Genomic DNA, 27,539 nt, shown 5'->3' on the forward strand with positions numbered 1-27,539 from the left:
TCTAAGACTGGGCGTTCAGACTTCTGTTGACAGGATGACCGGGTCAGAAAATCTGGTCTTAAGTCTTAGAGTTAGTGGATTAACCACCACTCTCTCCCGCCCCCACACAGGCCCAGGAGGATGTGAAAATCACAGACAGTGAACATCTGCCCTAAGTCCTGTTGGGGGGGGGCGGTGTGTGGAGGCCTGAACTCCTGGGTCCCTGGGGAGAAGCAGCTGCAAACCTGGACTCCTGAGGCTGAGAGGGGTAGGTCCTCGGGACCAGACTTCTAGGTCTGGGGGCCTGAGCCCGCTTCTGTTTGGAGAATCCAGTGGCTGGATTCTGACAGAGGACGAGCTAGGAGCCAGTCTTGGGAGGAAGTCAGCTAGTAAGGCTGTTTTTCCAGACACTTGACATCGCTTCCCCTTCCTGGCTCTCTTGGGCCATAGGCATGGAAAAAGGGAGAGTGGGAGGTCCCAGGAGCATCCAGAGAAGGAAAACAGCCAAGGTGGAGGGTGAAAGGTTTGTGCTAATTAAAGGTCCCAGCAACTGACAGCTCTACACCCTGGCCCTGAGGGACACCATCTGGTGAGAGCCCCTATTGACTCTGCATCCAGCCCATTCCCCAGAAGGTGTGGGGGGCAGTTGGGAGAGGAAATGTGGGGGAGGGCGAGGAGTCAGTAACGGGAGGGAAGAAGAAAGACTAGAGGGAACATCGAGGATGGAGCTGTGGGGGTTCAGACCAGATGCCTCATCTTGTTCCTGGAGGAGGACCAGAGAAGGGAGTAGGGGTGGGGGCGGGGGGGGGGAAATGAGCAGTTCCAGTTCCTGCAGGAGATAAGCACGCAGAAGAAGCTTATCCCTTGTGAGTGTGTGTGTGCATGCTGGGGTGGGGAGGGCAGGCCGAGAGGGTTATAAAATTCAAAGATGTGACAACCAGGAGGGCTCAGCAATGGAGACACAAATAAAAGAAAGAGGTGTAGTCAAATGTGGACTGAGAAAAAATATATTTTTAAAGATTTTCATTTATTTATTTGTCAGAGAAATAGAGAGAGCAAGTGCACAAGCAGGGGGAGCGGCAGGCAGAGGGAGGAGCAGGCTCCCCACTGAGCAAGGAGCCCATGCGGGACTCAATCCCAAGACCCTGGGATCGTGACCTGAGCCGAAGGCAGCTGCTTAACCAGCTGAGCCACCCAGGTGTGCCGGAGAACAAATATTTACTGAGTGTCTGGTGTGTGAGAGACACAGAGCATGGGGAGTGGGGGATAGAGATGAGAACAAAGACAGAAAAAAAAAAAAACATAGACACGTAGAGACAAAAGAGAGACAGTGACGTAGGTAAAGGTTGCCTGAGACGTAACCACCTGATTGGGGGCGGTGGGGGGGGCAGGGAGAGACAGAGGAAAGCTTCATGAGGTAGAACTCATATGGCCACAGGGTTCCCAAGCTGGGCTCACTCCTATACCCACTTAGTGCAGGTGGTCTTGGACCGTGGCTTTCACTCCACCCTCTCTGACAGCCCTGCACACTTATGCTTTAGACACTCAAGCGCGCACACACACACACGCAAACACACACCCACTCCTGAGTATACTTTCACAGATCACATTTCACTCTCACCTTCCCCATGCTCACACCCATGCTCATGCACTCACATGCACATATGCACACAGATATCTGCACTCTTGCAGTCTCTCAAGCACAATCTTGCACACTCTCCAGCAGAGATCCCTGATGGCAATGAGGAGATGTCTACTCTGGGAAGGCAGAGACTTGCCAAGGTCATGTACCAGGGGAGGGAAGAGTGGGGGAATCCTAACCTCATGCTGGGTCCAGCTGTCTGCCTGGGTCTGACTGGCTGCCCCTTATCCTTGGCCCAAGCCAGGCCCTTGGGGTCATGGGGACTGGGGAGGCACCGTGGAATGTTCCTGGCATGTGCTGACAGGGGATTTCATGCTCCAGCTGGGCCGGGAGGAGCCTGCTGGGCGGAGACCTGGAGCTGGAGACTCGGGAGGGTGCCCAAGGGAGGCAGCAATGTGAGGACAACATCGGGCTGGGTCTCTGCCACTGACCACATTAGCCTCATCGCTCTCCTGGGCTCCTGGAGTTCTCCGAGCAGCTGTCCTTCCTGAGGGGCTGTGAGTGGTGAGAGGAGAGCAAGGGTCGGGGGGGGGGCCAGGAGAGAAGAAGGGTGAGACTGAAGAGGAGGAAAGGAGAAAGAGAGAGAGACTGACTCATGGGAAGAGAGGAAAACAGAGAAAGAGAAGGAGACAAATGGACCAAGAGAGACAATAAGAAAAGCCAGAGATGTAGAGAGAGGGACCCAGAAAAAGACAGAAACAGAGAGAGGATGTTGGCAGTGGACACTGCGAGAACCACAGGCAGAGGACCCAGGATGGCTCTGAGGACCCTCATCAGGGCTCCCCTGTTCCTCATGGGGCTGCTGACCACAGGTGAGTGGGATCCTGGCCTTGTGACCCAGCGCCAAGTGGCCCTCATTTCCCACTCATGTTCTCCAGACAGACCTTCTCTTGCTGACATCCCTGTGTCCCCAGGCCTGGCCCAGTTGCCGCTCCCTGCCTCAGCTCCACGAGGCTTCTGGGCTCTGCCTGAAAACTTGACGGTGGTGGAGGGGACTGCTGCTGAGCTGCGGTGTGGGGTCAGCGCTCCTGGCAGTGTGGTGCAATGGGCCAAAGATGGGCTACTCCTGGGCCCGGATCCTAGGATCCCCAGCTTCCCGAGGTACCGCCTGGAAGGGGACCCTACTAGAGGTAAGGGATCAGGGCCTAAGACCCTGAACCAGCAGCAGGGCCTGACTGGGTTCCTGACCTGGGACCCCTGGTCTCACCTGCAGGTGAATTCCACCTGCATATTGAAGCGTGTGACCTGAGTGATGACGCCGAGTATGAGTGCCAGGTCGGCCGCTCAGAGACAGGCCCTGAGCTTGTGTCTCCCAGAGTGATCATCTCCATCCTGGGTATGGGTGAGAGACCGCCAGGATGCATGAGTCCCATTTCCAGCCCTCTCCTACCCCAGGGCCCAGGATCCCAAGCCCTCAGTCCCAGGCCCAGGGTGCACATCTGATGAGTAGTGAGACTCAAAACCCAAATCCTCCTATTTTTCTCAGTGGTGGCAGCTCACTCCAGACCTTTTCTCACCAGTGCCCCCCAAGGTGCTTCAGCTGACCCCCGAGGCAGGGAGCACAGTCACATGGGTAGCTGGGCAGGAGTACGTGGTCAGCTGTGTGTCTGGGGATGCAAAGCCAGCACCTGACATCACCTTCCTCCAGAGTGAGTGTTGGTGAACTGGCGGGGCCCCTGGAGTGGGGAGGGAGTGTGTCCCTCTGAGAGGTCCCAGAAAATAGGACATTCCTTGAGTGATGGGGATGCAGGATCGGTCTTGGGGAGATGTTGAGGCCAGTGTGAGACCTGTGGATGGGAGGGAACATCCAGGAAAGGACACCAAAGTGATTGCAGGACTGCTGGTCGGAAACTCAGAGAAGAGGCTGAGGCTCCAGATGGAGATATGGGTGTCATCATTGGTGCAGGAGCAAGAAGCTAGGTGATGGCGGTGGGTGACACAACCCGGCAAGGTGGTGAGGGCATGGGCCCAGGAGGAAGGCCTGAATGTGTGGAGGAACAGAGCTGGAACTTTTCCTCCAGAACGAGGAGGGAGGGGGCATTATGTCCACCCTGAGGATTTCCAGACCAGTCTCCCAGGGATCTGCCTCGGGGTGGGGGGGGGGGGGGGAGGCAGCATCCCTCTAGCCCTCTTGTTGCCTCAAGGTGGACAGACAATTTCTGACATCTCTGCCAGTGTGAATGCGGGGTCCCAGGAGAAACTCTTCACCACAGAGGCCACAGCCAGGTATGAAATTTGGGATGCCCTCCCCTCAGCCTGGCCCCCAAATTTCTCCATGAAAACACCAAGCATGGAGACCAGAGTCAGGCATGAACATCTGGGACCTAATTCTTCACTCTGACCCCTCCAAAACATCTTCATGGGAACCCTAGTTCCAGAGTATCAAGTACAAGGATTTTGGTCAGGTGTGGGCCTCTGGGATTCCAATTTTCACTGCTGACCCCCCAGATCTCCTCCATGGAACTCAAGATCCTAGAGGAAATCAGCAGAGAGACTTAGGCAAGGCATGGGAACCTGGGATCCCCACCTCTTCACCCTGACTCCCCAAATTTCAGATGATGACTCTGACTCCAGAACCCCAACTTCCCATCCCAGGGTGACACCCCAGAGCTCAGATAACGGGCAGCTACTGGTCTGTGAGGGGTCCAGCCCAGCAATGGACACCCCTATCCGGGTCTCAGTCACCATGAATGTTCTGTGTAAGTGGGGAACTGAGTCAGCTGTGGGCATGGGGGATGGGAAGCAGGAATTGGGGGTCCTGGGGGGATTATGGAAGGTTCAGGTTCTCAAGGAGCAACATGGGGGTTCAAAGGCAGGTTGTGGGGCCTGGAAAGAATGGATGGGCTCCCCAGGCCCACTGAGTGACTGCTGCTTCCCAGTCCCCCCAGGACCCCCTATCATTGAGTGGCCAGGCCTGGACGAGGGGCACGTGAGGGCAGGACAGAGCTTGGAGCTGCTGTGTGTGGCCCGAGGAGGGAATCCGCCAGCTATACTGCAGTGGCTGAAGGTGAGGGCAGAGGCAGACATTAGGGTGGGAAGGGAAGCGGGGTGGTGGTGGGGGAGGAGCTGGCCCTGAGCTGGCCCAGGTTTGTCTCTGTCTTCAGAATGGCCAGCCCATGTCCACAGCATGGGGCACAGAGCATGCTGAGGCGGTGGCCCGAAGCATGCTAGTGATGACTGTGCGACCGGAAGACCATGGGGCGAGGCTCAGCTGTGAGGCCCACAACAGTGTATCTACGGGGATCCAGGAATGCGGAGTCACACTGCAGGTCACCTGTGAGTCCTCATGCCAGCTGCCCATCTGTCAGTCCGTGCCCCAGAGAACCATCTGCTTGTGCCCCCAAATCATGCCTGTCTGATGCCAAAGACCTTGTCATATGTCCCCAGTTCTTTGTCGGGGCCAGTGTGTGAGGCATCCAGCCTAGCTTCGTGTCTCTCCTCTGTCCATCATCCCTGCAGTCCCCCCCAGTGCCATTACCATCTTGGGATCTGCATCCCAGTCTGAAAACAAGAACGTTACGCTCTCCTGCATCACCAAATCCAGTCGCCCACGTGTTCTGCTGCGATGGTGGCTGGGTTGGCGGCAGCTGGTGCCCACAGAAGAGATGGTCATGGATGTGAGGCAGTGGCCAGGCTCCTGGGTCTGAGGGAGGAGGGAGCCGAGGGCACGACTCCTGGATCTGGGAGAGGACGGGCCTGGCAGCCTGGGTGACTGGGTCCTGGCCTCCTGGGTCTCACAGAGGAGGGGGTGGAGATGCTTTCCATGTCCCTGCTAAGGTCTGGGGTGAACCCAGACCTCAGGTACCGGGGATGGGACTGCTCTCATTGCCAAGTCTTAAGTTTGCTCCTTAGCAGGGCCTGCACGGTGGCCACATCTCCATGTCTAACCTGACGTTCCTGGTGCGGCGAGAGGACAATGGTCTGACTCTTACGTGCGAGGCCTTTAGTGAGGCCTTCACCAAGGAGACCTTCAAGAAGTCACTCATCCTGAATGTGAAATGTGAGCCCAGGGGTGCCCCATCCCTTAGAGACTCCCCACCCCCTCTCTCAGGCCCAACCCAGAGAGAAAAGCCCCTCTTCCCGGCTTTCCTCACAGATCCTGCCCAGAAGTTGTGGATAGAGGGCCCCCCAGAGGGACAACGCCTCCGGGCTGGGACTCGAGTGAGGCTGGTGTGTTTGGCCATTGGAGGCAACCCAGACCCCTCTCTTACCTGGCTCAAGGTTGGTGCCAAACAAGGGTTTGTGGGGTGGCCAGAAATAGGGGGAAAGACGGAGCCCTTTCTCTCCTCCAGAGTCTTGGGGAATGTTGGAAAAACGTGAGCTTCTTGAAAAATACTGGAGAGTTGGAGTTTTGGTAGGGAATTGGAAAAGACACAAATGCCATGAAGATGAAACAGAATCCTAGGAAAATTCTGGAAACTCTGGGAAAACAGAATTCTAGGAAAAAAGAAGGAATTCTAGATGAGGAAAGGGAATTCTAGAGAAAAGGCAATTAATTTCACCAAAAGAAAAAGAAATTCTGGTGAAATCTTAGGGATTCAGATGAAATGGCAGCAATTTTAGGGAAAAACTAAGAATTCCGGGTCCAAGGACAATGAGGGGCAAAGGCTAGAAATTTGGGGGAGAGACTAGTTATTCCACAGAACATTTGAAAATCTATTAATAATAAATTTCATCTGCAAGATTTGGGGGTAAGAAAGTGAAATTTCATTAAAATTAAAAGAGGGATGCCTGGGTGGCTCAGTCATTAAGCGTCTGCCTTCGGCTCAGGGCATGATCCCAGGGTCCTGCGATCGAGTCACGCGTCGGGCTCCCTGCTCCGCTGGGAGCCTGCTTCTTCCTCTCTCAGTCCCCCTGCTTGTGTTCTCTCTCTTGCTGGCTCTCTCTCTCTCTCTCAAATAAATAAATTTTAAAAAAATCTTAAAAAAAAAAGAAAAAAATCAGGGGCGCCTGGGTGGCACAGCGGTTAAGCGTCTGCCTTCAGCTCAGGACGTGATCCCGGCGTTCCGGGATCGAGCCCCACATCAGGCTCCTCCACTATGAGCCTGCTTCTTCCTCTCCCACTCCCCCTGCTTGTGTTCCCTCTCTCACTGGCTGTCTCTTTCCTGTCGAATAAATAAATAAAAATCTTTTAAAAAATAAAATAAAATAAAAATTAAAAAAAAGAAAAAATTAAAAGAAATTCTGACAGAATTCTGAGTAAATCCTGAGAAGTTAGGGGGCTAGTGAAAATTCTGGGGGAAGGACTAGAAATTATGGGAATGAAATTTAATTGGATAGAATTCTGGGAAAAAACTAGGTTTCTAGTAAAAGACTGGTGTAATAAGAGGATATGGGGGAAGGATTCGGAAATCTGTGAAAAGACCATGGAATTAAGGGAATGATCAAAGGAAATCTTTGGAGAAAGTGGGAATTTTAAGAAAAAGAACTAAGGACAGGAAACAACGTAGAAATTCTGGGAAAGGTTTGGGAATTCCATGGAACTTTCCTGGCGTGTGGTGCTTGCTAAGTGTAGCTGGAATGGATTTTGAGGAGTGGGGCTGAGGGTCGGCAGGGGACACCGACCACTGCTAGAGCAGAGGAGGCGGGGCCAAGGTGTGGGGCATGGGGCTGGAGGCCCGGTCCCACCGCAAAAGCTTGGGGCTCTAGGGCCCCAGGGTAGGCGGGAGAGATTCCGTGTGGGAGGTGCTCGATTCCAGTCCCCATTCCTCTACCTGAGCTGGGTGCCAGGGGAAGGAGGACACTTTTCCTCATCACACGAAGGCTTTATCTGCGCTGGCGGCAGCCAACTCAATGGGGCTGTTTCTAGGGGGAAATGGCAGGGCTTCGCCGTCCCCCAGTCAGTCTTTGCCCTCAGGACTCCCGGACGGTGACCGAACCCCGGTCGCCCCAGGAGCCGCGGCGGGTGCAGCTGGGAAGTCTGGAGAAGTCAGGGAGCACGTTCTCCCGAGAGCTTGTACTGATCACGGGTCCGTCGGACAACCAGGCCAAGTTCACGTGCAAGGCGGGTCAGCTCAGCGCATCCACGCAGCTTGTGGTGCAGTGTGAGGGCGCGCTCGGCCACGGCCTGGGGGAGGGCGTGGTCGCGGCGGGGAACTAAGCCAGAGCCAGGCTGGGGGACAGTGGGTATGGAGAGCTAGGTCGTGTGCGGCAGAGCTTGGGGTCTAGGCAAGGCGGAAGCAGGCTCTGAGCCTCGCTCTTCTGACCCGTTCTTGAAGTTCCCCCAACAAACGTGACGATCCTGGCCAACGCGACGGCTCTGCGCCCAGGGGATGCATTAAACCTGACTTGCATCAGCGTTAGCAGCAACCCTCCTGTCAACTTGTCGTGGGACAAGGAGGGGGAGAGGTGAGAGTGCCAGCGGTCCCTCCACTCTCTGGTTCCGGTCACGCCCCTTTACCGTTTGAGCCCCCGCCCCCACCCCCACCCCCACCCCTGGTGTCCTGCCCCGTACCTAGTACCCCTCTGCCTCTGGTTCCATCCTTGAGCTAGCCCTGACCTGACCCTACCACCCCTGCGTGGGCCACAGGTTGGAAAGCGTGGCCACGCCGCCCCGTAGTGCCCCATTCAAAGGCTCTGCGGCTGCCAGGAGCGTCCTTCTGAGAATGTCTTCCCGAGACCACGGCCACCGAGTGACCTGTCGAGCCCACAGCCCTGAGCTACAGGAAACCATGAGCGCCTTCTACCGCCTCAACGTGCTGTGTATGTGGAAGCCCTCTTGATTCCCTCCTGACCTTATACTACTTGGGTCTTCACCTTGACACTGGCCTTTATCTCCATTCTAAAGCTTGAAACTTTCGTGACCTTTATCCTTGACCCCTAGCTCTACACAAACTCCTCTCCTGCCCAACCTCCATTTTGCCTTGCCCTTTATTCTAACCCCTGACTGTGAACCCTCCTGAACCCTCTCTCCAACTTTTAACCTGACTCTGGCCTTTACCCTTTTCCTAAACTAGATCCTGACCTCTATCCTGAACCTGATCGCTGAATTCAGCTCTGAACTTGTTACCTTGTCCACAATCTTAAATCTAGTCATGACTCCAACTTTAACCCTCATACCGGTACCTGATCTCAAATCCATCCCAGACCCCAACCTTAACAACAATCTTGACTCCCTTTGGCGCCCCTTCCACAGACCCTCCGGAGTTCCTGGGGGAGCAGGTGCTCGTGGTGAACGCAGTGGAGCAGGGTGAGGCACTCCTGCCGGTGTCTGTATCTGCCAACCCTGCCCCGGAGGCCTTCAACTGGACCTTCCGCGGCTACCGCCTCAGCCCAGGTTTGTGGAGTGGTCACAGAGAAGGGTGCAGGTCTCCCGGACTGGAGGGGGCTGGCAGGCCCCTCACCCTGACCTCCCCCAGCTGGTGGCCCTCGGCATCGCATCCTGTCTGGTGGAGCCCTGCAGCTATGGAATGTGACCCGCGCTGACGATGGCCTCTATCAGCTGCATTGCCAGAACTCGGAGGGCACCGCTGAAACTCTAGTGCGGCTGGATGTACACTGTGAGCCCCTATCATCACTCTGGGAAACTAGGGCGTTTTAGGACCCCGCCCCCATGGTAGCCACACCCACTCAGGGAATCTTGTCCACTGTGGAGTCTCCTATGGTGGAAGCTCCGCCCACCTAGGCGTATTCATCCATCCTGAAAGCCTCCCACTCTGGAGCCTTAACTGTGATGGAGTCACTCCCACTTTGAGAACCCTGCCCACTAGAGAGACCCTAGGTGGAATCTGCTCAGACAGGGGGGCCACCTACATGGGAGTTACTCTCATCAGGAAGTCTTGGGGCGCTTGGGTGGCTCAGTCGGCAAAGCATCTGACTTTTGATTTCAGCTCAGATCATGATCTCAAATTCCTGAGATTAACTCCTGGCTCCACTGTGCTCAGGGTGGAGCCTGTTTAAGATTCTCTCTCTCCCTTTACCTCTGCACACATGCACATATGCAGGAGCTCGCTTTCTCTCTCTAAAAAAAAAAAAAAAAAAAAAAAAATTAGGAAGCCAAGCCCACTGTGGAAGATCCACTTTCTTACAATCCTGGAAGTTCACCAGACCTGCTCTTGTCACCACAGAGGCACAGTACAGTAGTGGGTGGAGAATGCCTCTCTAACCCTGAGAACTTTACTTTGCATAAAGGGCAGACTGTATCATACCTGTTCATACCTGTAACTTTCCTGAGCACCTCTAAAACACTTCTCCCACTTGGGGCCTTTCCCACCATCATCTGTATGGGCACAAGTGCCTTCCCCAACCCCTTGCCTCTCCCAGATGCTCCCACTATTCGAGCTCTCCAGGACCCAACTGAGGTGAATATTGGGGGTTCTGTGGACATAGTCTGCACCGTTGATGCCAATCCCATCCTTCCAGGGATGTTCAACTGGGAGAGGCTGGTAAGGATCTGATCTTTGGTAAATGGAAGTGGGGGCTGGGGGATGTGGTTTCTTGACTGTGAGTTCCTTGGGAGGAGGGATCACAGCTATATGATCCTATATAACTATATATTTGTTGGGACATCCTCCAAGGACTACCTGTTGAATGGCAGATGGATGGGTGCGTGAGTGGATAGATAACCAAGTGAGTGGGCAGGCAGGTGGATGTGTATATGGATCAATAGGTAAGTGGATGGATGAATAAGTAGATGGAAGAACAGATGGACAGACAAGTGAATGAATGGATAAATGATAAATAGATGAGTGACTAAAGGTTGAATGAAAGAAATGAATAGATAAATTGATAAAATTAGAGAGTAGATAGACGGATGAATACCATTAGTGGAAAGATGTCTGTGGAAGAACAATGGATGAACAGATGGATAGATGGATGGATGGATGGATGGATGGATGGGTGCATGGGTCAATGGAGACATGGAGAGATGGATAAACAGGTAGTTGGATGAATTGATGTACAGTTGCATGTATTTATGGGTATGTGCATGTATGAGTAAATAGAAGGGGTGGATGGGTGGATAGATGGAAGTGTGGATAGGTAGAAGGAAGATGAATGAATGGGTGAATGCACAAATGGATGAAGGAGACGTAGATAGATAAATGAATAAATTGACAAGGAGATGGATGGTTAAATACATGGGTGGATGGGTAGATAAATCGCTCTGAGCATGAATGGTTGGATAAATGCATGAGTGAATAGTTTTCTGGATTGGTGGATGAATGGATGGGCCCATGAATGAATGATTGGATACACAAATAGATGGATGGATGACTCGGGGAATGGATAGATGGATGGGGGAATTTTTTCTTTGGCAGATCTGTGGAAGGTGATTGTGTCTGGGAGAATAAAGGTACAGGAGAGACCCAGTTTGGGTGATAATGGAGCTGGGGCCAGACTTGGGGGCCATCTCCTGTATTTTGTGCCTCAAGGGAGAAAAGGAGGAGGACCAGAGCCTGGATGACATGGAGAAGATGTCGAAGGGAGCCACAGGGCGTCTTCGAATTCACCATGCCAAACTGGCCCAGGCTGGTGCTTACCAGTGCATTGTGGACAATGGAGTGGCACCTCCAGCCCGAGGGCTGGTCCGACTTGTTGTCAGATGTGAGTAACACCCAAACTCCTGATTTCAAGGCCTGCTACTAAACTCACATCTCTCATGTCCTTCCACATATCTCATGTTGACCAACAACTCCTACTAGTTGCCCCCCAGGTGGAGCACCCCACTCCCCTAACTAAGGTGGCTGCAGCTGGAGATAGCACCAGTTCCGCCACCCTCCACTGTCGTGCCCGAGGCGTCCCCAACATCGTCTTCACTTGGACCAAAAATGGAGTCCCTCTGGATCTCCAGGATCCCAGGTGAGTCAAGGCCTAGCCAGGCAGCACTCTAGTCCCAACTTTGGTCCCCCAACCCATGTTACCTTTCCTGAATCCTTGCTACACCTCCTCCCCAGGTACACAGAGCACACATACCACCAGGGTGGGGTCCACAGCAGTCTCCTGACCATTGCCAACGTGTCTGCAGCCCAGGATTATGCCCTCTTCACGTGCACAGCCAGCAACCCCCTTGGCTCAGACCACACCAACATTCAACTCGTCAGCATCAGTATGGTGGGAGTGGGTTATGAGGGTGTTGGGAGGATGTTCCCTGGGTCAATCCCCAAGTCTCTGATTGTCACAGAATGGCAGGGTTCCCATAACTGAGAAGTGTTTATGAGTAGGGATGGAGTTTCTGCCTGCCCTGAAAATCCTAATGGAGACTGGATCTTCAGGGAAACCCACAGGAAGGAAAAGAAGGAGGAGGGAAGAACTTATTGGCCCAAGTAATCAAAAAGTAGGTTCTCAGGAGTCACTGGATCTAGGTTCAGCTGTCATCAAGAACTCTCTGACTCTCAGGTCTGCTTTTCTCTGTCTTGGCTTTATTCTAAGTTTCCTCATAGAGGGCTATTAGACTTCCCAGGAGAAATGGAATTTTTCTCTTCCTAACAGTGGTATGAAAGTACTAGATTTAAGATTTATTGGCTCTACTCAGCTCCCATCCCACCCCTGAACCAACCCTGTGGTCAGGGATGGCAACACCCTGGTTGGCTTGGCCTGGTCACATATCTCTCCTACAAGGAGTAGAGTCATTTCCATCAGAAGCACCTGGCCTGAGAATCTGGATGAGTGGTTTTCCAAAGGATACTCAGGGTTCTGTATCCAGAAGAAATGAGGAATGAATGTGACATAGGCACCAAAAAAATCCACACAAGGAACATATGTCATATACATTCAGTGCTCCTATTTGTCAAGCCTATTTGCAAATTTGCCTACTTGCTAAAAATTATTTGTAACCTCAAAAAATCAATACTCATACTGCTTTCTTGGTCATTCAGAAACATGTACAGAGCAGGTAAAAAAAACTGAGTCACCCAATGAGCACATTCTCAGCTGGGGTAGAACAACGTAACACTCTGCCTTCTTATTCCAGCTTTCATACTGTAAGTAAGTGTCCTCTTTGTGGCCTATTTAGTCCCACATTTTTTGCACTTTTGTGCTTTTTGTTAGTGATTCTGCTATTTAAAGTGGCCTCTAGCCACAGTGCTAACATGTTGTCTAGAGTTCCTAAGGATATGGAGAAAACATTGCTGTTGGATAAGCTTCATTCAAACATGAATTACAACACTGTTGGCCGTGAGTTCAATGTTAATGAATCAATACGCTACTTTAAATAAGGTGTCTTTAAATAGAAACACAAAAAACAAGGTCATGTATTGATTGGTTGATGAAAATGTTGTGACAGGAGGTTCACAGAAATCAAACTGCATTTCCACCAGAAGCAATGATTTGATGTTCTGTAATTCAGTGTTCATAGCAACTTTATAAAACATAACCACAACTAATCACAAGAATCGACTATATATTTAAAATAATTCTTAGAAAAACCTGGAAGGATCTTCTAGAACCTTTTGTATCCTCTGACTACTCCCCTCATCTTTTTCTTCAAAGGCCGCCCAGATCCCCCATCAGGATTAAAGGTTGTGAGCATGACCCCATATTCAGTGGGGTTGGAATGGAAACCTGGCTTTGATGGGGGTTTGCCACAGAGGTTCCAAATCAGGTGGGTCCCTGTCAGGGCAGGAAGGGATGGCAGCCAACATGGCTGGGGCACCTCCCTGAATGACTGCCCTCCCTCTCGTACAGATATGAGGCACTGGAGACCCCAGGGTTCCTCTACGTGGATGTCCTACCACTTGAGGCCACCACCTTCACATTGACTGGGCTGCAGCCTTCTACACGATACAGGGTCTGGCTGCTGGCCAGCAACGCCCTGGGGGACAGTGGACTAACTGACAAGGGAGCCCAGATCCCTATCACCACCCCAGGTGGGAAGCGACAATCTTGAACAGGTTGCAGAGCTCCTCAAGGGACTTATGGGATGATAGAGTGAAGTAAATATTATTCCTTTTTTATAGATGAAGAAACTGAGGACCAGAGAGACTAAGTTTACTGTTGAAGCTCACACAGTGAGAAGGAGGTAGAGATGAGATTGGAACTCAGGCAGATGAACTCCAGGAACCAGTTTTTAGCCACTAATCTATTCTGTCTGAATGTGATTAATGACACAAGGGAAATTAGAAAAATGTTTTAATTGAATGGAAAGAAAACACGGAAATTGTGGGGTGCAGCTAAAGCAGTGTGAGCAGGACATTTACAACACTACATGCTCATTTAGATTTTTTAAAAGGCTTCAGACTGATGCTTAGTTTCCATCTTAAGAAATTAGAAAAAGAAGAGCAAATTAAACCCAAAGTAAACAGAAGGAAGGAAATAATAAAGAGCAAAAACCAATGAACTAGAAAACAGAAAAACCATAGGGAAAAATCAATGAAATCAAAAGCTGCTGCTTTGAAAAGGTCAATAACCTTTATAAAGTGAGTCAACGAGAAAAAGAAAGAAGACACAGCTACACCCATATCAGGAATGACAGGGGGCATTACTACTAACCCTACAGACATTTAAGGGGAAGTTAGGGAATGTTATGGGCAACTCGATGCCAATGAATTCAGCAACTTTGATGAAAGGAACAAATTCCTTGATATGACTAATGAGAACGTTTGACTCTGGCAGGCACGGTAGTGTAGTGGCTCATCACACAAAGCCTGGTTTAGACAAGCCTGGATTCAGGTCCCAGCTCTGCCACTTCCTAGTCATGAGACCCTGGGCAAGGTGCTTAACATTATCCAGCCTCAGTGTCTAAAAATAAGGTATCTGAGATCTCTGCACCTGTCTCTGAAAGTAAGATCTCTCTCAGACAGTTGTGAGGATTAAATAAATTAATTTATCTAAAGTGTTTAGAACAGGAACCTGTACAGAGTTAGTGCTATGTAATACTGATTTGGAGAAATGCCCTCTGCTCAACTTCTGTTTACTTTGCCCTATTAAAGCTCCCTCTTTCTGTCTTTCCCTTCCTGACAGAGCATCAGCCTTCTTCCTTATGGAAGTAAGGAACTTCTCCCACTCCTCCTCTTTCTTTTCCCCATTACAGTCTTCCTTCTAAGTACTAAAGCATAAAGTACTACACTCACTTTGCTTGCTCTAGAACACCTCTATTAAGACATTCTGAGAACCCAGGATCTTTTTTGGTTAACCCTCCAAAATTGATAATTTGGGTTAAAAGGACCTTCCATACCATAAAGCACTCATCAATAATAATAATAATCATCATTGTTATTATTATTATTATTATTGGCATTAGAATGGCTGTTAATAGTATTGCCATTACTATCAGCAATTTGCAGCTCTCTTTGAAATATTCCTAAGAAGCCATAAATCAGTTCCTCAGAATGGGTTGAAAAGCTTAATAGGAAACCATGAAATAGTTAAGGCTTACCCAGATTCTTGGTGTAGATTCACAATCTCTATACCCACCCCGCAGGTCTAGACCAGCCTTCTAGAGAACCTGACTACCAGCTGCCCACAGAGCAGCCTGCAGGTAAGTTTTCAACCCCTTGAATATCCCTCTCTCCCTTGAGAATAGAGCCTTCTGGCTTCCAACCCCACCACCTCTGTTTTGTGGCCACAAACCCTTAAGACTTAGCTCTGTCCCTTATGCACATCCTAAGCTCTTTCTCTTTCCTGGATGTGACACATTTTCTCTCTGCCTAATTCAGTTTAATTCTGAAAGAATTAGCTGAATCCATGCCCTGTGCAAAGCCTGTATCAGTTGGCTTTAAAAAAAAGATTCATTTATTTATATTAGGGAGAGAGCGGGGGAGAAGGAGAATCAGAGAATCTTAAGCAGATTCCCCACTAAGTGTGGAGCCGGAGGCCGGGGGGCCTGAGGCAGACCCCCACATGGAGCTGAGGCAGGCCTGGACATGGGCTGACGTGGAGCCCCACATGGTCCTCGATCTCACGACCCTGAGATCAGGACCTGAGCTGAAACCGAGTCAGATGCTTAACTGACTGTACCACCCAGATTCTCCTGTATCAGTCGGCTTTCGATGCAAAATAAACCACTTCAAACATGGGCATTTACAGCAACAACCATTATTTCTCTTGATTCTACAAGTGGCTGAACAGTTCTGGTCTGGGCTACAGGCAGCTGGAAGCTTGTCTGGGATTGGTTGACCTAGGATGGCCTCCTTCTCACATATCTGACAATCTGATTCTTGGTTGGGACAATGGAGATAACTGCACCACATGTCTCTCCTTGACTTGTTCATATGGAGGTGGTCACAGGAGTCCCAAGAGCAGCAGGACTGGGCAAGCACTTTCAAGTGCCTGATTCTGTCACACCTGATATTGTCTCATGGGCTGAAGCAGGTGACATGTCTCAACTCAGAGTCAGTGTGGAAGGGGACTACTCAAGAGTGTAGTTACAGGGAAAGAATTATGACCATTTTGCTAACAATCCCCCCCTCAAAGTCTGAGATGGTTGCAAGTGACAGAAATTCAGCTGTTGTGGGCAATAAAAAGTTATTGGTTGGCTTGTGAAATTGAAAACTCCAATAGGTTCTCATGATTTTCACAAAGGATGTATTTCTCACTCTTTCTCAACTTTGCCTTCATCTCTGATGGCTTCCTTCTCAGGTTCTTTCATCAAGAGGGCAAAGAAGTACCCACCCCCCTCCACATACCTCCAGCTTTGTTCCACTTCTCAGTAGCCAGCAGAGGAGTGTCCTAAATGTTCTGGCAAAAATCCACCTTGGGTCAAATGCTGGATGGGTCTGAACTGATCACTGTGGAAAGAGGGATGGGTGCTCTTATTGGTCAGGGAAGTCCATATATCCTCCATGGAGATCTGTGGGAACATACAGCCTAAGAGTGAGGGAGTGGCTATTTCCTCAAAGGAAGATAAGTGCTGTTAGCAGAAGATAGGGAGATAGATGCTGAGCAGATGTCTACTTAGAGGGATTTAGTCTTGTCCTTAGGGATATAGCAGAGGACTCCGATATTACCTGGAAGGGAAGTTTGTGCAAAGAGGAAGTCATTTGAGAATAAAATCAGTTGAGAAGAAAGGACATTTACTAACACACATTTGACTCTTCCAAGGCTTAGGGGTGTGGCTTTGCCTCAGTGGTTCTGGAAACAGCCAGTGGTTAGTTTGTGTGGCTGGAGGGTCCAATACCAGCGTCTATGGTTGGTGGGGAAGGCTGAATACATGGGAGGAGATCTTGAATGCCCAGCTGGAGCTCCCACCTGAGTCTACACACAGGGCTCAGGTAGGACCCACTGTTAGTGGCTTGACTTGAGAAAGGAGCCACCTGCCCTGAGGTGGCAAGAAGGAGTGGATCTGGACATCCCTGCCCATCTGCTTCCCTGGCCTAGGAAGAGGGGCTTTGCTTAGTCAGAAATGGGCTTTCTCAGAGAATGCTGCTCCGGGCCTAGAGCCAGTCATTTTGGGTTCACTAAGGGGTACCTTCTTCCCCCAGGACCCTCAGGGATGCCCCTGCTGCCTGTGTTGTTTGCTGTTGGGGGTCTTTTGCTGCTTTCTAACATCTCCTGTGTTGGGGGATTCCTCTGGCAGCGGAGACTGAGGCGTCTTGCTGAAGGTGAGGAAAGACCATTCTTCCCCTGCAGGGATGGAGGCCCAAGGGTGACAGGGAGCCCTGGGGCTGCTCCATATTGAAAGTTTCCCAGGGACTGTTTGGCCAGAGGAGGGGTGTCTCTGATCCCTTTTTCCCTACTTCCCTCAGGCATCTCAGAGAAGACAGAGGCAGGGTAAGTGGGAATATTTTTCTGTAAGAAAGGCTCTGAGGAAGGAGGTTTGGGGATGAGAGGTGTCAGAGTCAACACCCAGCTGACCTCCATACCTCTGTCCTGGAAGGTCGGAGGAGGACCGAGTCAAGAATGAATACGAAGACAGCCAGTGGACCGGAGACAGGGACACTCGAAGCTCCATGGTGAGTGAGGGTGCTCCCAAAAGCTCTGCTAACAGGGAACCGGCAGACTAAATTTCTGTCATTAACTTCAGGTTAATCATTGTCCTTTCTGGGAACTATGGAATCAGAGGATAGAAAAGATTTTATCTGGGTTTTTTTTTTTTGGGGGGGTTGTTGACAGGTTAGCACAACAGATGTAGAACCATATTACCACTCCATGAAGAACTTCAGCCCCCAGCTGCCACCAACACTGGAGGAGGTGTCTTATCCTCGAGGTGAGTCATGATCATATCAGAGTTCCCTCTGCTCATAGATCTCCCTGCTATCTGGACAGGTGCCTTGATTATCCCTTCCTTCCACTCCAACTCCAGGTTTCACACATCTTGAAGAGGCGGATATGGCTTTTCCTGGACACCTGTATGATGAGGTGGAAAGACTCTATGCCCCACCTGGGGCCTGGGGACCCCTCTATGATGAAGTACCAATGGTGAGGAGATTTGTATCAGCAGAATTCTTTCCTGGCTACCGCCAGAAACCTACCTCCTACTGTTTATATTAGTTAGGGTAAACTAGACGTCATAGCACAAAGTCCTATTTCCTTCTCACATAGCAATCAGAGGTGAGTGACCCTATTGCACATGGTTATTGCAGAACTCAAGTTCTTTCCATTGTGTTCCTCTGCCATCCTCTAGTGCATTGTTCAAGTTTGCATAGATGGGCTCGTTCACTGCGTGTTTCAACTGTGGGAGAGGGAAAAAGAGAGTGTGGTGGAGACACAACCCTGCCTTATGGCCCAGGCCCAGAAATGGTACATTCTACTCTTTCCCTGATGAGAACACAGTCACATGGTCACACCTAACTGTAAAGGAGACGGAGAAATTTAGTCCAGCTTGACATCTATATGCCTCACTATAGTTCTATTACCATGGAAGAAGGAAGCTATGCATTCTACTGAATAATTAGCCTTTTCTACTACACTGGTTAAGCAGACAGATATAAAGAAATAAGTTTTTGGCCCACTCAATTGAAAAGTCAAGGGATAGAATAGTCTTCAGGCCCCACTCAGGTGGAACCAGAGTGTCCTCCCTACAGATGTCCCTAGAAAATGCAGGTTTGTATCCTCTTAGATTAGTAACCTTCAGAGAAAGAGAAAGTCTCTTTTCCAATAGCTCTAAAGCCCCAGAGCTGACACTTTATTAGTCCAGCTTTGGTCACATACTTATTGTTGAACCACTGAGGCAGGGGAAAGACTATGCTAATTGGACAGATCTGGACTGGTACCCAGCCATGGCATCAGAGAGTAGGGGCCATCCACTGGACTGAGTGAGAGAGGAACAGAGAGCCCAGAGGGAAGTGAAGATGGTAGCTGGGCAGGCAAGAACAACAAACACTTTGACTATCAACTACCCCCACCTACTGTAAGGGAGGTGGGGCAGAACACTTGACTTTCTGTGTGGCCTTGGCAAATGCTCTGGCACCTCTAGGCCAAGGACTTCCCTCTGTAACTGTCCCAGGTGGGGCACTGTTCTCACCAGCATGGAAATAATGTGCATTAAAATGCTGTCCGTGGTGCTGAACCATATGTGCCCTGGAAAGCACAGATGCAATCTACACACTTTTTCTGTAAAGGTCCAGATAGTAAATACTTCGGGCTTCGCAGGACATGCTGTCCTTTTCAAAACTACTCAGCTCTGCTGCTGTAGTATAAAAGCAGCCATAGACAATACATAAATGAACAAGTGGCTAAGTTCAATAAAACTTTATTTTTGGACACTGAAATTTGAACTTCATATAATTTTCACATCATAAAGATTCTTCTTTTGCTATTTTCCCATTGATTAAAACATGTAAAACCATTCTTAGCCCCAGGCGGTACAAAAACAAGCAGCAGGCTGTATTTGGCCCATGGGCAAATCAGCTCTAAAATTTGCTGATCTAAAACAACAATTTCCTCTCAATCCTAGGGCAAAACACATCTCCAGTAAGGACCACTCTACATGGTCTTTTTTGTCTTCTATTTTGATGAAAATTTTGATATTTATAGGACTAACAGAATCATTATTCACATTCCACTCCAATTCTCAATATCATGCACTTTTAAAAGTTTCATGTTTCTGACATTTTAATTATTTTTCTGACAGAAATCATGAGATATCTTAGACTTGCTTAAAAATAACCCACATGGTGAGGTTAGGAGATGAAAAGATGGAGATATAGATAAATCAAGATCGACCAAGGGTTGATATTATTGAAGTTAGGGGTGGGTACATTGAGGTTCATGATGGAGACTCATTATAATCTCTCTCCTCTTTGTATTTGTTGGTTTTTTTCCTCATAATTAGAAACTAAAACATTTTTTTCCCTGGGAAGTTGAGTAGGAGTGTGTATCCCTCCTAGAGCTGTAATGAGGACCTATAGGGCATCTTCTTATGGTTCTAACTCCACCTTTGCTTGTCAGGGCTCCTGTGACCCCTGCTGGCTTGAGGAGACATATGAGGATACAAGAGGAATCTATGATCAGGTGGCAGGAGACTTGGACCCTATGGAACACGATTCTCTACCCTTTGAGCTGAGGGGACATCTGGTGTGAGAGCCTTCTCGACACCCTTTTCCTACACATGCAGGACATAATATTCCACTGGTCCATGTGTGTAAGTGACAGGAGATGATCCAAGTAAGGCTTACATAAATAAGACTGCACTGGGAGCTGCCTTTAGAAACTAAACTTCTCCAAAGGGAAACAGTAAATTGTAAAAGACATCTCGATAATGAAAAGCTATTCCAGGGTCTTTATATTTTCTAAAGTAAAATTTTCAGAAGTTGGGAAAGACATAAAAATAGTTCATTTTGAGTTCAATTACACCTGAAATAGCTAATAATAAGTGGAATTTGTGAACCATTATTATATCTAACTTGTTTTATTATTTTCCACAGGTATCTAAAATATGATGTATAAACTATGACACACATGTAAACATAAATAGACTTTACAGAAAATAAAAAGACAACAAAACAAGCTAGATACAAAAGAATACATATTGTATTATTTCACTTGTAGAAATTCTAAAACAGGCAAAATTAATCTAAGGTGACAGAGCATATCAGTGGTTGCCTGGGACCATAAGAAGGGAATTGACTGCCAAAGGGCACAACAGAACTTTTTTGGGGTAAAAGAAATGTTCTATATCATGATTGTGGTAGTGGTTTCATGGGTGTATAGATTTGTCAAAACTCATTGAACTGTACACTTATGATGGGTGCATTTTATGGTACGTAAATTATACCTTGGTAAAGGTGATTTGTAAAACAGTCTCCATAATAAAGCAACCCAGCAAGATAATTCTTATTGTTTATATTGAATAGCAGAAAGACTGAGAAATCTGCCTATTTTTATGGAGAACAGAGTATAGCTAAGTACAATCTTCATTTAGGCCTCCACTTCTACTGGATTAATCATATTATCAAAACTGTAGGTTCAGGGGCGCCTGGGTGGCTCAGTCGTTAAGTGTCTGCCTTTGGCTCAGGGTGTGATCCCGGAGTTCTGGGACTGGGATCGAGCCCCATGTCGGGCTCTTCTGCTGGGAGCCTGCTTCTTCCTCTCCCACTCTCCCTGCTTGTGTTCCCTCTCTCGCTGGCTGCCTCTCTCTCTCTCAAATAAATAAATAAAATCATTAAAAAAAACACTGTAGGTTCAAATGCTCATCAACATATTTTTTTCCCTCAGTTTAGACTAAAATAAGCTTTTACACTATAGCACTCGAATACACAAATACGCGGGTCCAAACAATTCCCCTTTAATTTGAAAGATGATTCGGTTCTTAAAAGTAGAATTTTCCTAATTGTGTATTTTTCTTTTTCAAAGAAGGAACCTACAGCATTCTGTTTCCACACTGGCTAAGCAGGAAAGGTGAATTTATTGGTCGTTCTAGCTGACAGCATCAGGGGAATGCTGGCTTAATGCATTGCTGGATCCAGTATTGAAACAGAGCCAGGAAAGGTCTATTTTTCTACATCTCTTGGCTCTGCTTTTCTCTGTGTTGATTTCATCCTCAGGTAGACTCTTCATTTAAGAAAGAAAGATGACCACTTACAGCTCTAGGCTGGCATTCCAAGCTCAGCAGCCACAGTGACTCTTTTGCCGATAGTTCTGGAAAGTCCTGGGGCTGCTTTTCCCTCGGCCCAGCTTGGGTTTTAAGCCCATCCCAGAACGGATCATTGTGGCCAGGGAAGAGAATATGCTGATATTCTTGGATTTGGGTTGTTGGGTACCACTTGAACGGCTTGGGTAAGGCTCCCCAAAGGAAATCCATGCTGTGGTTGGGTCTCTTTGTGCACTTCCTATTTCCTCTTGCCAGTGTCTGAATCAATGCACCAAATATCTATTGCTTCTGTCTGCCCATAATCTAGTCCCTTTTAATTTACATAAATAACTATGAATGAGACAAGTTCCTGATTACAACAAGCTCCTGGATCCAGCTGTGCCTGAAGTTAGAGCTGCTTCTGGACCATAAATTCCCCTTCCCCCTTAGGCCAGTCTGAATGGTGGCTTTAGTTAGTTGCAACCATAACTTACCCTCTTTCTTAAGCCAGTTTGAATGGGGGCCTTTAGTTAATGGATACAAAAAAATGGATAATTTGCAAGGGGCAGAAACTCACTTGAGCTCAAGTAGAACTAAAAAACCATTTATTTTACTAGTTACTAAGGGAAAAATAATAATGTCATAGTTGAGAAAACATTTAAAAATGGAACTACCCTATAATCCAGTAATTGCACTACTGGGTATTTATCCCCAAAATGCAAAAACACTAATTCAAAGGGATACATGCACCCCTATGTGTATTGCAGCAGCATTATTTACAATAGCCAAATTATGGAAGCAGCCCAAATGTCCATTGATAGATATATGGATAAAGAAGATGTGGTATAGATACACAAGGGGATATTATTCAGTCATAAAAATGAATGAAATCTAGGGGCGCCTGGGTGGCACAGCGGTTAAGCGTCTGCCTTCGGCTCGGGGCGTGATCCCGGTGTTACGGGATCGAGCCCCACATCAGGCTCCTCCGCTATGAGCCTGCTTCTTCCTCTCGCACTCCCCCTGCTTGTGTTCCCTCTCTCTCTGGCTGTCTCTCTCTCTGTCAAATAAATAAATAAAATCTTTAAAAAAAAAAAAGAATGAAATCTTGCCATTTGCAATGACATGGATGGGACTAAAGAGTATAATGCTAAGTGAAATAAGTCAGTCAGAGAAAGACAAATATCATATGATTTCACTCATATGTGGAATTTAAGAAACAAAACAAATGAACGAAAAGAAAAAAAGAGTGACAAACCAAGAAACAGATTCATAACTATAGAGAGCAAACTGATGGTTACCAGAGTGGAGGTGGTGGGGATGGGTGAAATAGGCAAAGGGGATCAAGAGTACAGTTATCATGATGACCACTGAGTCATGCACAGACGTGTTGAATCACTATATTGTACACCTGAAACTAATATATGTTATATGTTAACTCTACTGGAATTAAAATTTAAAACTTAATACAATTTAAAATAATAATAATAATAATAATAATAATAATAATAATAATGTTGAGGACGGGGAGCCTGGGTGGCTCAGTCATTAAGGGTCTGCCTTCGGCTCAGGTCATGATCCCAGCGTTCTGGAGTCGAGCCCTGCCTCGGGCTCCCTGCTCAGCGGGAAGTCTGCTTCTCCCTCTCCCACTCCCCCTGCTTGTGTTTCCTCTCTCGCTCCCTCTCCCTCTGTCAAATAAATAAATAAAATCTTTAAAAAAAAATAATAATGTTGGGGGATTTTTTTTGTTTTGTTTTTGGGAAAATTTTAAGAAAAGAAAAAAAGAAACTAGAAAATGAACCATAGAATAAATCTGAAGAAAATAGAATATTTCTTCTACTTTTAAGGAAATTAAAATAGCGCTTGCTTCAGCAGCACATACACTAAAATTGGAACAATACAGAGAAGATAGTATGGCCCCTGTGCAAGGACGACATGCAAACTGAAAAGTGTTCCACATTAAAAAAAGAAAATTAAAATTAAAATAAGTTAATGAAAAAGTAAAATGGAGATTCTTTTTAAAATTTTTAAAAAGATTTTATTTATTTATTTGACAGAGAGAGACAGCCAGCGAGAGAGGGCACACAAGCAGGGGGAGTGAGAGAAGAAGAAGCAGGCTCATAGCGGAGGAGCCTGATGTGGGGCTCGATCCCAGAATGCTGGGATCACGCCCTGAGCCGAAGGCAGACGCTTAACACCTGGGCCACTCAGGCGCCCCCTAAATTTTTAAAATTTTAATTTAAATTTAATTTTTTGAAGATTCTTTTTTAAATTTAAATTTTATTTTATTTCATTTTTAAAAAAGATTTTATTTATTTATTTGACAAAGAGAGCAAGAGAGCACAAGCAGGGGGAACAGCAGAGGAAGAGGGAAAAGCAGGTTCCCCGCCGAGCTGGGAGCCCGACACGGGGCTCGATCCCAGGACCCTGGGATCATGACCCAAGCCCAAGGCAGACACTTAACCATCTGAGCCACCCAGGTGCCCCTAATTTTATTTTTTAAGTAGGCTCTACTCCCAGCATGGAGCCCAACACAGGGCTCGAACTCACAACCCTAAGATTGAGACCCGAGCTGATATCAAGAGTCAGATGCCCAACTGACTAGCCACCCAGGCACCCCTAGAGATTCTTTTTAAAAAAAGCGAACACTATGTTCTTTAAACTGACAAAATATATAAATCTGATTACAAAGAAAAGTCATCAAAGTTATGGATGAAAAGAACTATGAAAAGCAAGAAGTAAAAATAAAGAGCTTTCACTCCTAAGGGTGGTTTGTGAGGCTAAAAGCAAGCCTGGACATGGTAAGAATGTGGATGTGTTGGGTGGGGGGTTATGGAAAGCCATGACAGCCCCGGGGTTAGGTGTCAGAGCCTAAGCAGACTGTGAGGAGTATGCACAGGAGGGTTGCACAGTACGGGCTGTTAGAGCCCTGGTGGAGTGAAAAAGACTGATACGGAGGACAGGGGTAGCAGCAACAGTAGGAGATCAGTTAAAGACAGGGGGATTGATCAAAGAAATAAATATATTAATGTTAGCTAGATTTCTCACTATCAGAGAAGGGGCTTATGCATGGATAAGAATGCATCATAAACCAAAGATAATGGTTGATCCCTGAAGTCCAGAAGAAAAGAGAAAAACAGAACAAAACAAAAATATTCAGGCACAACCATGTGCTCATGGAAGCGTACATTTGTACAACCACTTTGTTTGGCTGGGTCTACTAATTCTTAACATATGTATACCCTACAAACCTATAAGTATACTCCAATGTATATACCCAGCAGAGATGCTTATATCTGTGAGCAAAAAGACATAAACTAGAAAGTTCATTGGTACTAGAATCTGAACACAACCCAAGTGTCCACCAGGGAGAATAGACAACTTAGTTGCATATTCATCCAATAGACACTATGACAATGAGGATAAATGAACTACTGATTCAACAGTGTGGATGCGTATCAAACACATAGCATTGAATCAGAGAACTCAGACCCAAAAGAGAACATACTCTATGATTTCATCCGCTTGAAGTTTAAAAATAGGCAAAACGAATTGGTGGCATTAGAAGTCAAGAGTGGTCATCTTTGGGGCAGAGAGAAATAGGGATTGGAATGTGATACAGGGAGAGCTTTCAAGGGGGATAATAATGTTGTTCTTTGACCAGGGGTGCTAGTTACACAGGTGGTGTCACTTCCTGCAAATTTATCATATCGAACACTTGTAATATGAGCACATTTATGTGTGTTTTACACTGTTAAAATTTTACATTATATCTCATAAGCGGCATTATGGTTGGAATTGAAATTTTCCTATATGGCGAACCTTTGGTGCCGTTCTGAACAACAAAAATCATCATTTTCACTCTATTCACATTATAGTTTCATTTCAGAAAAAGTATGTTTTAAATCGTACCACAAATTTTTATGCATTTGTATATATGTTATATTAGTAATTTCAGATAATTAAGAAACTTTTAAAACGCCTTTAAGGAAGGTTTCAATTTGTTTAGGGCACGGACGCAGGGTCTAGCGTTCCTGATTCCTCTCCTGTAAAAGTCTGTAGTGCCCTCCAACCAGCGTGGCAACCAAAAACGTTTGCGCAAGTTTCCAAAATTCCCACCAGGGGGCGGTACCGCCCCGTTTGAGAAGAACAAACCTAGCCCAAGATTCTAAGAAAGTGTTTTGTATACTGGGATCTGGAGCTCAGCAGAGAGGTCTGTGCTGGAGATAAAAACTTGATGGTGGTAATGGGAGTGTCCTCTGATGTTAAGTGGTCACCGAGCCCCGATATTAAAGGCTGAATAGGTGTGCAAGTCATTGAAACACAGAGAATCGCAGGAGTACTTGGGGGAGAAAGATTTTCCTAAAATTGTTGCTGGAGAATTGTTAGCGCAGGGAGTGATAGGAATTGAGGCTGGTGAGATGGACTAGGATAAACCATGAAAATCATCTTATGGTGTTTGTACTTTATCCTATGAGTGGTCAGAAGCCAATAAATAGTTGAAATAAGGACAACAGACAAACAGTATTCATAAGCTGTCTCCACATGCCAATCCCTATTCTAAGTTCTTTTTACGTGTTTTCTCCTGGAACCATTAGAACCACTCATGAGCCCAGTTGTTCTATCACCCAGCGTCCATTCACCCTTTCCCATTGCTGACTCTTGGGAAGCAGCAATACCTCTTCCCCCACTTCAAGCAGGCTTTCTGCGTTGGATGTAGCCCCCTCTACTTGGGGCTCCAGCAAATGGCCATTTGGATTCGGCCATTCTGAGTATCTAACTCTCCAACCCCAGTGATTGACTTAGGGGTCATTAGGTGACCCAATCAAAACGGAGAGAACTCTGATCCCACAGCTTTTCTCCCACTTAGAACTATGTCTCTTTGCTAATTTAACAGCCCCTTTCCCTCTCACCACAAAATGGGTGACCACCCACAGGACCATCTGGAGCTTCATGTGAGTACAGCATCTAAAAAGTGCATCTTCCAGCCTCAAACTGAGCTGTCCCTGCTCATACTGCATGGAGCGGAAGCAAGCTAGTGAATTGACAATCTGCAAGCAAAATAAGTTACTGCTGTGGTTTTAAGCCACCAAGTTTAGGGGCAATTTATTTTGCAGCAGTAGATAACTGGAGAATTGCTTCTGCCAACTCTCCCTCCTGGTGGCTTATTTTCTTGTGTGTTTGGTGATCTTTGAGTGTGAACTTATTACTTGATCTTAGTTACTGGGAGTCCTACACACTTAAATTGGGGAAGCCTTCCTCTAGAGAGGATTTTCTTCTGGTTGTGCTGGTAGTTAAGGGGCACGATTAACCTGGGTCTATCCCAGCCCCTCTCAGGGTCTTGGCTTAACTTGCGAGTACCAAGTCCAAATCCCCTACTACCTCTCCAACAGCCCAAGACTTAGCATCTCAGGAGCAGTGCTGTTTTCAGCAACACTCTCAGGGCAACTCTACCTCTCAGCTGTCCCCTGCTCTCCCCCACTGCCAGATCATGAATTTTTTGAGGGGGTGATTCTTGGGGACTCTTTTACTTCTTGTAAGATCACAGTGACTCAAGAAGGGGGTCTTATCCACAATTTACTCGTACTGCTGAAAGAAGGAAACTTTAAGTCCTGTGTCCAGCAAATGCCAAATAAATCCATTAAATTATTCATTCATTCAACAAAAGTTAAGTCCCATGCTAATCACTGGGGATAAATTAACGACATAAATGCGGTCCCTGTCCTCATGACACTTATGGTCTGGTGAAGAGGGAGCTATTAATAGGTATTTGCTCAAATAAGGATGAATGTGTCAGGAACTACAAGTAAAGTGTAGAATGGTTAAATTTCTCCTTGCAGGACTCCTGGGTGGCTCAGTTGGTTAAGCATCTGCCTTCGGCTCAGGTCATGATCCCAGGGTCCTGGGATCGAGCCCTGCGTCAGGCTCCTTGCTTAGTGGGGAGCCTGTTTCTTCCTTTCCCCCTGCTTGTGCTCATGCGCTCTCTCTCTGACAAAAACAAAAACAAAAAAACTTTAAACTTCCCCTCAAGGCAGG

General features: G+C 47.5%; 1 protein-coding gene and 1 non-coding gene across 2 annotated transcripts; both read left to right on the forward strand.

Moving 5' to 3' along the window:
- The first annotated feature begins 2,288 nt into the window (after positions 1-2,288).
- Positions 2,289-20,183, forward strand: NPHS1 (NPHS1 adhesion molecule, nephrin). Its single transcript, XM_040632907.1, has 28 exons — positions 2,289-2,433; positions 2,536-2,751; positions 2,835-2,957; positions 3,142-3,270; positions 3,766-3,847; positions 4,217-4,320; positions 4,501-4,628; positions 4,726-4,897; positions 5,081-5,238; positions 5,477-5,842; positions 7,479-7,665; positions 7,840-7,969; positions 8,151-8,323; positions 8,757-8,897; positions 8,980-9,120; positions 9,884-10,005; positions 10,993-11,164; positions 11,263-11,419; positions 11,515-11,666; positions 13,049-13,160; positions 13,244-13,425; positions 14,979-15,035; positions 16,978-17,097; positions 17,242-17,266; positions 17,373-17,448; positions 17,609-17,702; positions 17,799-17,914; positions 19,886-20,183. The coding sequence occupies exons 1-28, from the start codon at positions 2,331-2,333 to the stop codon at positions 20,015-20,017; spliced, it is 3,870 nt and encodes a 1,289-aa protein (XP_040488841.1). The 5' UTR covers positions 2,289-2,330; the 3' UTR covers positions 20,018-20,183.
- Positions 20,184-23,362: 3,179 nt separating this feature from the next.
- Positions 23,363-23,467, forward strand: LOC121103573. Its single transcript, XR_005835825.1, has one exon. It is a non-coding gene; the product is annotated as a U6 spliceosomal RNA (small nuclear RNA).
- Positions 23,468-27,539: the final 4,072 nt, after the last annotated feature.

The sequence above is a fragment of the Ursus maritimus genome, unplaced genomic scaffold, assembly GCF_017311325.1.
Source record: "Ursus maritimus isolate PB19 unplaced genomic scaffold, ASM1731132v1 scaffold_19, whole genome shotgun sequence".
Taxonomy (NCBI): domain Eukaryota; kingdom Metazoa; phylum Chordata; class Mammalia; order Carnivora; family Ursidae; genus Ursus; species Ursus maritimus.

Bases quoted from the DNA above. Each gene is read 5' to 3' on its own strand.
- NPHS1 (XM_040632907.1), top strand. From the start codon at position 2,331: ATGTTGGCAGTGGACACTGCGAGAACCACAGGCAGAGGACCCAGGATG. The intron at 3,848-4,216 runs GTATGAAATTTG...TTCCCATCCCAG, and splicing joins ACCACAGAGGCCACAGCCAG to GGTGACACCCCAGAGCTCAG. The intron at 4,321-4,500 runs GTAAGTGGGGAA...GCTGCTTCCCAG, and splicing joins AGTCACCATGAATGTTCTGT to TCCCCCCAGGACCCCCTATC.